The following is a 12,511-nucleotide window of genomic DNA, read 5'->3' as shown; positions in this document are numbered from 1 at the left end:
AAAATGAGAATGCAAAAGTAATGCGGATGCGGGTGTGTGTGGTGGGGGTATCTTACAGACCTCATCTTGGCTACATAGATGGCAAGAAATTGCAAAACATAGTGTAGTTGGTAAGAAGATAAACCCTAGAGCTATACTGTCCAATGTGTTAGTCACTAACCACATGTGGCTATTTAAATTTGAGTTAAAATAAAGTAAAATTAGGTAAAAATTCAGTTCCTCCGTTGCACTAGCCACATTTTAAGTGCTCAATCATCACATGTGGCTGCAGCTACCATTTTAGATAGTGCAGATACATTTCTATCAGTACAGAAAGTTCTGTTGGACAGCGCTGTTCCGGACCACGAAAAGTAAGACGTTTAGTTCTATTGTAAGTGCAGCGGGAAGCCCCTAAAGTTAAGCTGTCTGATAAAGCTGAAGAATGCAGATGAAGAAGCTACATTCTCCCTATGTTAAAACAATGGATTAATGAAGAAGGCTATATCATGGATCTGATTTTTTATTTTGATTAAAATGGTTTATGAGAAGCAGTGCTTTTAAAGACTACATCTCAAGGAGAAAGTACAAGTCTTGGGGTTTAAGGTTACACTAGTAGAGATTTAAAAGTAGTATTTTTATTAGAATTGGTACTGGTTTTATTTCGTCCTGGTTATAATGTTCTGTAGGTTTTGAATGGTCTATCCCTTAATCCTGTTGATTGCATAAGCACTTCTTATTTTTATGTATCTTGCAGAAAGTAAGATTTTTCAGGAAAGCGTTTTTGGTATTATAACAGAAACGTCTGTATTGGGATGAGACCTTACATGAATAAGAAGCTTTAAGAACTATTTCATGAGTTGATGGAACTGCAAGCTTTTTTTCTTTTTCTTTCTTTTTTTTTTTTTTTTTTTCTTGAGACGGAGTCTCGCTCTGTTACCAGGCTGGAGTGCAGTGGCGCGATCTCGGCTCACTGCAACCTCCACCTCCCCGGTTCAAGCGATTCTCCCACCTCGGCCGCCCGAGTAGCTGGGATTACAGACACGCGCCACCACATCCAGCTAGTTTTGTATTTTTAGTAGAGACAGGGTTTCACCATGTTGGCCAGGCAGGTCTCAAACTCCAGACCTCAAGTGATCCCCCGGCCTCAGCCTCCCAAAGTGCTAGGACTACAGGCGTGAGCCACCAAGCCCGGCCCTTAAACGTATCAAAACATTTTAATGTCTGTTTCCTCATGAAATTTTCTGGCTGTTGGCCTTCCTCTATCTCAAACACCATCACTTGACCAGCAGTTCCAAATGGTTAACCATGTTACTACCACTGCCCTATATTAAGATCCTTTCTGGTCGCTCCTCATACCGTGTTCCTTTGAAGCTCCTTTCTTCTTTACTGAATTGCAGGTGGATTTGGAAAGAAGGCAATGACAGGTTTGTCATGGTACCATGTGATTTTTCTAAATATGTATGTTATTTCACAAACTTCTGCTAGTTGCAGATATAAGAATATAAGGCACAGGGCTGTGTGCGGTGGCTCATGCCTGTAATCCCAGCACTTTGGGAGGCTGAGGTGGGTGGATCATATGAGGTCAGGAGTTCGAGACCAACCTGACCAACATGGTGAAACCCCATTTCTACTAAAATACAAAATTAGCCTGGCATGTTGGTGGGCGCCTGTAATCCCAGCCTCTCAGGAGGCTGAGGCAGGAGAATCGTCTGAACCCTAGAGGTAGAGGTTGTAGTGAGCTGAGATTGTGCCATTGCACTCTAGCCTGGGCAGCAGAGGGAGACTGTCTAAAAAAAAAAAGAGTATAATGCACAGGTCTTAATTTGGAACATGTAATCCAAATGACTACTTTATATTTTCACAGCTGTCTTTAATACTATCCTGAGACAACTTTGCCTAGGTATTGTTCTTTCATTATACCTTTTATTTTCCATAGATATAGAAATCTTTAAGAAGTTGTCCATCAGGCCAGGTGCAGAGGCTCATGCCTTTAATCCCAGCACTTTGGGAGGCCGAGGTGGGTGGATCACGAGATCAGGAGTTAGAGACCAGCCTGGCCAACATAGTGAAACCCTGTCTCTAATAAAAATACAAAAAAATTAGCCAGGTGTGGTGGCAGGCACCTGTAATCCCAGCTACTCGGGAGGCTGAGGCAGGAGAATGGCTTGAACCCAGGAAGTGAAGGTTGCAGCGAGCCGAGATCGCGCCATTGCACTCCAGCCTGGGTGACAGAGCGTGACTCTGTCTCAAAAAAAAAAAGAAAAAAAGAAGCTATCCATCATGCATAACTTTAGAATTGGTAAAATAGACTAGGACCAGTAACTTGGGGGCAGTCTACCACTAGTCAAATAATAGTATGAAACTAAACATAGCTGGGAAATTACCAAGACAATTACTTGGCAAGCATTTATTCATTCCATATACTGATTGCCTCATATATATGTTAGCACTATTCCAAACATTGGAAAAACAGTTATAAATAAAATACAGTTTGTGCTTGAAGGCGAAGGCTCTCACAGTCTACTCAGGGAGACACACCCATAAACAACTATGATATACAATTAAAGTGACTTAAAACAATGCAAAATAAAGATGTTCAAGTACTGTGAGATCTCGAGGAAAGGAGAATTTCTGTAGTGAGAATTGTGAAAGGTTTCCCAAAGGAGATGAGTGTTGAGACAAACTTTAATGGATAAATGAGTAGGCATTTATCAGATAAAGAAAAGTATATAGAGTAAAACAGCTGCAAGTATCTATTTCCTACTAAGGTTGTAGATACTTCGAGTTTACATAAGTTTTAGGTTGGGAGAACATCACGATTTTCAACCTTTTTGATCTTCATTTTTATTTATTTATTTATTTATTTTTTTGAGACAGAGCTTCACTCTTTGTCGCCCAGGCTGGAGTGCAGTGGCACAATCTCAGCCCACTGCAACCTCCACCTCCGGGTTCAAGCGATTCTCCTGTCTGAGCCTCCTGAGGAACTGGGATTACAGGCTCCTGCCACCACGACTGGCTAATTTTTGCATTTTTAGTAGAGACAGGATTTCACCATGTTGGCCAGGCTGGTCTCAAACTCCTGACCTCATGGTCCACATGCCTTGGCCTCCCAAAGTGTTGGGATTACAGGCATGAGCCACTGTGCCCAGCCCATTTTAATGTATAGTATTAATTCCTTTAAGTTTATGAAAATGGAACCTTCCTGGGCTTAAATTTAATCAGCTTTTATTGTCTTTGTCTACCTCCTAGATCAGGTGTCAAAGAGCAAAATAAAAAATGGGCATCTCATGGGAGGGAGGGGAGAGCGTGGATAGTCCCCCTTGTTGTTTTAGAATTTTCCTTCTATAGGTCAGAGAGAAGTGATGTGATTTCTTAGAATCTGAAAGAAATGTGTTCTCTCCCCTGCCATCTTTTTTTTAAAAAAGTGCTTACTCATAAAATATTTGGTTAATCAGATTTCTCTGCTCCTTGCTACTTTAACTTTATGCTTTTTGTCTTTCTTTCTTTTTATAGGGCTGCTTTGTTTTTAAGCCAAACTCCAAAAAGAGAAAGATCTCTGTGCCAATAGGTAAGGTGTCTGAATATTAAATGTTTTATTCCCTACCTTCTTAAACTATTAAGAACTAACCCTAATTGGATTTAGTAATTCTCTTATCTGAGCTTGGCTTACTTGCCATGTTGATGTAGCGTTTATGTTCCAAGGCATTGGTCAAAGAGATAAGAGGACACCCCAGGGCTCTAATTGAAAAGAGAATCCAATTAGATCTTCCAAAGGTAAGTTGGAAGCAAATTTCTTTCAAAGGATATGCTGCCATTCTTTACAAGAGATTGTCTTTTTGATTACTTCTCTGTCATTGTTTTTTTATCTTCAACTTTAGAAATGAAAGTGAGTTTCTGCTAGAGAAACATTTTGATTCTTGATGAAGTAATCAAAACAATAAAGGCTGACTGGCAACGCAGGTGTCTAACAATGGAGGAAATGTTATATAGAAAATAAAATGATAATTGGTAACATAAGGAAAACCTAAGAAATAAAATGACTACAAATTTTTATATATTTTCTAATGAAAATTGTATAAAAATTATTTTTGTGTTAAAATACAATATTCATAGGGAGACTTAAATATGCTTAAGTCATAGGCCAGGCATGGTGGCATCTCTTGGAAGCACAGGGGTCCCACACAGTTCTCAATCACTCTCAACTAAAACAAATTTGTTCAATTATTGGGTTTTAATCACTCATAGACACACATACTCGTGTTATTAAGGGAGTAGATTTTTATCACTCTGACATATACATACTCACACACGCATATACCCATGTGGGTAAGAGAGGAAAGACATTTCTCTGGTTTTGTTTATTTATTTATTTTAGAGACAGGATCTCAGTCTGTCACCCAGGCTTCAGTTCAGTGGCCTGATCATAGCTCACTGCAGCCTTGAAAAATCCTGGGCTTAAATGATCCTCCCACCTCAGCCTCCTAAGTACCTGGGACTACAGGCATGCACCACCATGCCTGGCTAATTATTTTTTAAAATTTTTTGTAGAGACAGGGTCTCACTTTGTTGCTCAGATTGGTCTTGAACTCCTGGGCTCAAGTGATCCTCCCGCCTCAGCCCTCAAAGTGCTGGGATTACAGGCGTGAGCCACTGTGCCCAGCCTAATTTGTTTGTTTGTTTTTGTTTGGGTTTTTTTGAGATGGAGTCTAACTCTCTGATCTCAGTGTGATCTCAGCACAATCTCAGCTCACTGCAACCTCCGCTTCCCGGGTTCAAGCGATTCTCCTGTCTCAGTCTCCCAAGTAGCTGGGACTACAGGCATGCGCCACAGTGCCTGGCTAATTTTTGTATTTTTTAGTAGAGACAGGGTTTCACTGTGTTGGCCAGGCTGATCTCAAACTCCTGACCTTGTGATCTGCCCACCTCAGCCTTCCAACGTGCTAGGATTACAGATGTGAGTCACTGAGCTTGGCTGTTTTTTTTTTGTTTTTTTTTTTAAGGCAAAAACAACACAGGTTGTCTTAAAGTCCCGGTGGTTTCCTGGGATGAAGTAGGGGGAATTAACTGCAAAAGGGCAAGAGGGAACTTTCTGGAGTGATGGAAATGTTCTCTGTTGAAAGAGTGGTTATGTAAGTATGTACTTGGGTCAAACTGTTAAAATGGCTGTGTTATTTTTAAATTATACCTCAATAAAATTAAGTTAATGAAAAAGATACTGTCTTCGCTTTTTTCATTTATATCCTGATACCTGTTTAGTGATCAAATTAAGAAGAATTCTTCAATCAAATCCAGTATTACTATCAGAAAGTATTGTACTGGTTCACAGTCATAGCTTCACATTAGAATCATTTGGGGAACTTTGAAAAAGTCTTATTTTGATATAACTATAGATGCACATATAATTACATGTAAGTACCCTTTGACCAGTTATCCCCAGTGGTAGTATCTTACATAACTCTAGTACAGTGTCACAATTAAGAAACTGATATTAATACAATCTACTGACCTTATTCAATTCCAACTTGTGGGACTTTGAAAAAATACAGGTTGAGAGTTCCTTATCCCAAATCTTGGGACCAGAAGTGTTTAGGTTATTGGAAGTTTTTCATGTTTTCAAATATATGCCTGTATATAATGAGATAATCTTGGGAATGAGACCCAAGTCTAAAAATAAAATTCATTCATGTTTCCTATACACCTTAAACACATAGCCTGAAGCGAATTTTACATAATATTTTAAATACTATTATACATGAAACAAAGTTTTGGCTGTGTTTTGACTACAGCCTGTCACTTGAGGTCAGATACGGAATTTTTCCACTTGTGGCATCATGCTGGTACTCAAAAAGTTTCAGATTTGGGAGGGTTTCAGATTTTTGGATTAGAGATGCTCAACCTGTGCCAATGCTCAGACCCTAATTCAGATCAATTGAATTAGAATCTCAAGAGTGGAGCCTAAGTGTTAGAATTTTTCAAAAGTTCCCCATGGGGTTATTGAGTATTTACATTCAATATTCAGCACTGTGAAAATTAATTCCAGTGGAAAAATTATGATATGGAATTAAGCATACCCATGTACTAGTTTTGAATTGAAAAAAGAAAAAGTGAACTATGCCATTGTTTGACTAAGGAAATAAATGGATAACTTTAATATATATAATAGGATTTTTTTAAAGTAATTATATGTATATATATACACACACACACACACTTTTTTTTTAAATAGAGATGGGATCTTACTATGTTGCCCAGGCTGGTCTTGAATTCCTGAGTTCAAGTGATCCTCCCACCTTGGCCTCCCAGAGTGCTGGGATTACAGGCGTGAGCCACCATGCCTGGCCACACATTTCTTTAATGTTGCAGATTGCTTAACTTACTAGAAAAAGGTCAGAGAAAATTCAAGACTTGTTCCCCCATTATCATTAGGGACACGTGGCATGTGGTGACATCTAATATCAGCAATGTAATTGTAACTAATACAGTTGTTAATATTTCTTGGGTGTCTACAGTGTGCCATACTGTTTTGTTTTGTTTTCTTTTTTGAGACAAGACCTTACTCTGTCACCCAGGCTGGAGTTCAGTGGCACAATCATAGCTCACTGCAACCTTGAGTTCCTGGGCTTAGGGAATCCTCCTGCCTTAGCCTCAGTTAGGAGTACAGGCTCATGTCACCTTGCCTGCTAATTTATTTATTTATTTTTAAGGCAAGATCTCACTTTGTTGCCCAGGCTGGTCTCAAATCCTGAGCTCAAGCAGTCTACCTGCCTTGGCCTCCCAAAGCACTGGGATTACAGGCCCAGACTGTCTCAATTATTTTGTATGTGTTAATTTGTTTAATCCCCTCAGCAAATTACAAGGAATGTATTATCGCCATTGAAATATATAAGGATACTTAGACATATAACTTTCCCAATGTTATAATGTTAGTAAATGATAGAGCTATGATTTGAGCCCAACCTAATTCCAGAGCTCATGATTTAACTGTAACTTAATACTACCTCTCATTGTATGAGGCCAAGTTTCTACTTAGAACTTTTTGTATTGAATTTAAGCTATGACTTATTAGGATTGGTTTGTAGTGTTTAGTACTAGTAAACCTGATGTGTATAATTGTATGATTTGAACTTTGCTTTAGAAGTTCGTTAGGCTTTTTTTTTTTTTTCATTATGTGGCTCTGAGACCAACAGATAGTGTTATAATATGAAAATCTTTGAGGAATTGATCCTGATTGTAAGGCAGATGGAGCAGGAATGAAGGAAACATACCCAAACTTTAGCACTTGCCTTCACTGGCTTCAGTTATTGAAACAGATTGCCTGAAGAAGTAAGAAGATGCTCTACATTTTGCCCACCATCTGTCCCCTGACTGAAGACACTCGGGCACGTAATTAAGACCGGTAACCCTCTCTCCTCAGTATTCTGTGGATGACTGCATAGCCAGCAAAACAACTGGGTAGGAACTGGAGAGAGGGAGACTGGCAGCAGCACTGGCACTGTAGGAGATACTCACGCTGAAGTATATATAGCACTGTGACTAGGAGCCAAGGCAAGTAGAAACCTGGCAACAGTGAGAGCTTATATTCTTCAGTGTAGTTTTTATGTTTACCTACCTGCTCTGTAACAGACTGAGAGAAATCATGGTAACAGTTTAAAGTATCCTACTGCTGTGTTTCCCAGTTTCTAAGAGGTTTTTCATGTGTATTTTGATGTGGCATTATTCTGCACATAAACATTGTGTCTTGATTTGCCACTTTCATGTTACAGTATGATTTTACCTATTAATGTAAAGTGACTATTTTTGTTCTTTTTAAAGCTTCCTTGTTCTGCTTTGTCTCTTACTTATTTATTTATTTATTTATTTAGAGACAGGGTTTCGCTCTGTTGCCCAGGCTGGAGTGTAGTGGCGCAATTTCGGCTCACTGTAACCTCTGCCTCCCAGGTTCAGGTGATTCTTATGTGTCAGCCTCCCGAGTAGCTGGGACTACAGGTGCACGCCACCATACCTGGCTAATTTTAGTATTTTTAGCAGGGACGGGGTTTCACTATGTTAGCCAGGCTGGTCTCGAACTCCTGAGCTTGTAAACTGCCCACCTTGGCCTCCTAAAGTGCTGGGATTACAGGCATATGCCACAGTGCTGGCCTGCTTTGTCTCTTAATAATTGTGTCTTCTGGCTGGGTGGGGTAATGCGTGCCTGTGATCCCAGCACTTTGGGAGGCCAAGGCAGGTGGATCACTTGAGGTCAGGTGTTCAAGACCAGCCTGGCCAAGGTGGTGAAACCCCGTCTCTGCTAAAAATACAATAATTAGCCAGACATGGCCCTGTGCGCCTGTAGTCCCAGCTGCTCTGGAGGCTGAGGCAGGAGAATCACCTGGACCTGGGAGGTGGAGGTTGCAGTAAGCTGAGATCTTACCACTGTACTCCAATCTGGGCAACAGAGGGAGACCCTGTCTCAAATAATAGTAATAATAATAATAGTGTCTCCTTGCTTTCTTTTTTTGTTGGCATTTTAATTCTATAACCTTGTCTGCCACTTTACTATACGATGACTTCGATGTATTCTAAGGCTTTTGATAAAAATCAATAGTTGCTAAAAATTCTGAGTTAACCATGATTAGGAAAGTAGTTCCTTAAAATTAAGTGAATTTCTATTCAAAACTCTCAGTTAACGTTAAAACTTGGTGGTAGAATTTTAGCAGCAGAAATTTAGCATCATGAACACTCCAGTTGTTACAATAAAATACAGAGCAGTAAACAACAAGAAACATGAGGGAAAGTAGAAAACTATAAGGAATCTAAAATATTTGATTAAAAGAAGAGACCTATGATACAGGGGTTGGGGATTTTTTAACTTATTAAAGATGTTATTTTTCCCCAAATCAATCTGAATTTTATTTTATCTAGCCAAATACCAATACAACTAGTTTTGAGAAGTGACTGGATTACTGTAAAATTAATTTGAAGAAATGGCTTAAATTTTTTTGAAAAAGAATAACGATGTTTGGGGGCAGTGGGAGGAAGACCTGAATGTATTTGATACTAAAATGTACAACATACAAAGCCATAATAGTTTAAACGGTTCAGGACTGGTAGGGGAATAGGGCTGGATTCAGTAGAACAAAATAAAAAGTTCAAAAATAGTTCAAAGTATAAATAAGTATTTAGACTATAAGGGCATGCCAAATCAGTGGGAGAAGAATGGATTATACAATAAATGAGGGTTTTTCAAACCAAATGTCATAATCCATGTGTGAGTTATGAAATCAATTTAGTGGACTATGATTATACTTATATAAAACAGGAAAGAAAACATTTGCTATTACGTAATAAGGGTGAGTGTGGTTTTTTGTGACTTTAGTTTTTGTTCATGTGTATTGTGTTAGGTTATGATGTAAAATGTATTCCTTAATGTGGATCATAGTTTGAAAAGTTTGAAAGCCAGGCAATAAATAGTATTTTCACAAATAGCTAACCATTTGGATAAAACATTCAAAAAGGATATAAAAATATACAGACAGAATAAATGAAAGACTGGACTAAACTATGTCAGTGGAACAAAAATATAAGAATAGTAGTAGTAAGTCATTCAGTAGAGTTCAAAGCAAATTATGAAGCAAAGCATACGAGGTTGTAGAATAACAGCAAATAATGAAAACATTATTAAATGTATATAACTCAAAGCAAAAAATCACTTAATAAAAACTGTTAGAAATTCAAAAGCAAATGATAGAAATACAGTAGAAAGATTGAAATTTTTAATCTTAAATATACAATTAATATGGTAAAAATAAAAGATTATAAATAAAATGAAATACAGAGAATATTGAATGTTATCTGTCCCCAAATATATATTTTTGATGAATATAAAAAAAAAAATTAAGGCCAGGTGCAGTGGCTCACACCTGTAATCCCAGTACTTTGGGAGGCCAAGGCAGGCAGATCACTTGAGGTCAGGAGTTTGAGACCAGCCTGGCCAACATGGTGAAACCCCATCTCTACTAAAAATACAAAATTAACTGGGCATGGTGGCACGCGCCTGTAGTCACAGCTGCTCGAGAGGCTGAGGCAGGAGAGAATCACTTGAACCCAGGAGGTGGAGGTTGCGGTGAACCAACATCGTGCCACTGCACTCCAGCCTGGGCAACAGAGTGAGATTCCGTCTTCAAAAAATGAAAAAATTCCACTTCTGTCACTTACTGTGTAACTTTGCACGTAAGATCTATAACTTATGCTATTATAGGAAAAAAGAAACTGACTGACTTCTTTCTGTTTTTAGAGGACTATTTTAACAAAGGGAAACATGAACCTGAGGACAGTAAGCTTCGATTCGAAACTTATCAGTTGATATGGCAGCAGATGAAATCTGAAAATGAGGTGAATACTTTTTTCTAATAACTTTTCTGTAACACCCTAAGTCTCATTTTTGTTACCTCTCATCTTCCTTTCCACAGTTTACAAGAGTATTGATGAAATATAGGAAGTATTGGTCAAGCATAACCTGTGTATCCTTAAAAAAACAACCATAATCCAGCCTGGGCAAGTTGGTGAAACCCTGTCTCTACAAAGTCTGCAAAAAGTAGCCGGGCATGGTGGTGTGCACGTGTAGTTCCACTACTCAGGAGCCTAAGTTGGGAGGATCACTTAAGCCTGGGAGGTGGAGGTTGTAGTGAGCGGACATAGTACCACTGCACTCCAGCCTGGGCAACAGAGAGAGACCTTGTCTCAAAAACAAAAACAAAAAATCATATTTCTTGTGAGTGGAACAGATGTTTATGATAGCTGTTAAGGCAAGGAGCTTTCAAATGGTGACTCTTAAATTATCCGTTCAGGTATACAACTGTGAAATCAAGCTGTTTCTAAACTCCTTCACTTTCTCATCTTTATATTCCAGCTCTGAAAAATTTCTTCACTGTAGCAAATTGGTAGCTCTAGGGCCAGTATTTTAGGCTGATGGCTTATTTATTTATTTATTTTTTTGGCCAACACAGTGTTGTAGTTTTGGTTTTAATTGCCTTTGGGAAGGTTATGTACTTTCCAGTTTATTACTGCCGTCTACCAGTCCTTACTGATTTACACCTAGTGGCTTTGCTCGTTCTTGTATTCCATGTGATCCTTCAAGGTATTTGAGTTTGTGGTTTCCAGTTTAGGCTCTCTTCATTTCTTAATCTGGATTGTCATAATGCCCTCCTAACTGGCATCCCTGACACAATTGGCCAAATTAGAAAAGACCCTCTTCAAGGCAAATGCAGCCCAATTCCAGGCAACCCCTCCAATGCTGTTGTCAGATTAACCCTTCTTAACCCTGATCCAATTATGTCTTTACTTCACATCCCTTCAGTGGTACTCCCCATAGGATAAAATCCAAACCTTTTAATGTCATATATATGAGACATTAAGTCATATATGTAAAATATATAAATATATAACATATATATAATATGTAATAATGTATATAATATATAAATATATGTAAATATATATATATATTTTTTGAGACAAGGTCTTGCTCTGTCACCCAGGCTGGAATGCAGTTGCATGATCATAGCTTACTGTAGCCTTGACCTCCCAGACTCAAGTGACCCTCTCACCTCAGCTTCCCAAGCAGCTGGGACCACAGACGTGCACCACTACACCCAGCTAATTTGTCTTTTTATCTGTAAAAATGAGGTTTCACTATGTTGACGAGGCTTGAGAGGAAATTTTTAATGGGGGAACCCAAAGCACTAATTACTAGAGATTTAAGGAAAAAACATTTTTTAATTAGGTTCATCTTTTGATCATTTTGCATCATTGAATCCATGACAATTTTCTTCCCAAAACCAGGAAAGACATCAGATTATTATTTCTAATAAGTTTTTGTATGTTCTTTGTAGCGACTACAAGAGGAATTAAATAAAAACTTGTTTGACAGTCTAATTGAATTTCTGCAAAAATCTCATTCTGCATTCCAGAAGAATTCAAGAGACTTGGCCGGTCAAATAAAACTCAGAGAAATTCCAACTGCTGCTCTTGTTCTTGGTATATATGCGTATGTTTGTTCATGCATGCATCTCTGTGTATTTTGTGTTTTTTTAATTTTTTTTTTTTATTGTTGAGAATAGTGGAAGGACCTGTTTTGATAAGCCTGTTTTGTCTCTTTTATTTATACAATTAAACCAACTATAGTTTATTTTACATATTTTCAAAAACCAATAAAAATTCCTTATATCTTTACAGATGGTCATATGTTTGTAAATTAAAAGGAATTTATCTAGCTAATGTTCTCCCCAACTTTTGGTCAGAAGGGAAAATACATTTGTTTTACTCTTTCTTTGTAGATACAATACAAGAGTATATGAGATTTGGTAATAAAGAAACTACCAGTGTTAGTAGATTTGGTTTTCAGACTTTTTTTAGTCATATCTTCAATGGAATTACTCTATGACCTTAATTTTATTTTCCTGTGCATAGTTTTTCAATCTTAGATTTTTTCATTATATTCATATTAATTACCTACAAGGAGGTGTTTGGATGAATTGCACATAAATTGCTTTCA

The 12,511-nt window shown here is 38.1% G+C and overlaps 1 protein-coding gene across 6 annotated transcripts in view; it reads left to right on the top strand.

The window, feature by feature from the left end:
* ORC3 (origin recognition complex subunit 3) overlaps positions 1-12,511 on the top strand; it is a 72,923-nt gene that overhangs the window by 841 nt on the left and 59,571 nt on the right. For 3 of the 6 annotated variants that reach the window (XM_023205257.2, XM_023205256.2, XM_023205259.2), the window contains exons 2-4: positions 3,493-3,547; positions 10,253-10,350; positions 11,850-11,994. In XM_023205257.2, the coding sequence (XP_023061025.1) occupies positions 3,493-3,547; positions 10,253-10,350; positions 11,850-11,994 (298 nt within the window). Of the gene's footprint in view, positions 1-3,492; positions 3,548-3,681; positions 3,754-10,252; positions 10,351-11,849; positions 11,995-12,511 lie in introns of all 6 variants that reach the window. The other 3 variants (XM_023205260.2, XM_023205258.1, XM_023205261.2) reach the window with 3 other exon arrangements.

This window comes from Piliocolobus tephrosceles, chromosome 5 (assembly GCF_002776525.5).
Source record: "Piliocolobus tephrosceles isolate RC106 chromosome 5, ASM277652v3, whole genome shotgun sequence".
Classification (NCBI taxonomy): domain Eukaryota; kingdom Metazoa; phylum Chordata; class Mammalia; order Primates; family Cercopithecidae; genus Piliocolobus; species Piliocolobus tephrosceles.
The sequence above is the reverse complement of the archived record's forward strand: the minus strand, read 5'-3'. Positions and strand labels throughout refer to the sequence as shown.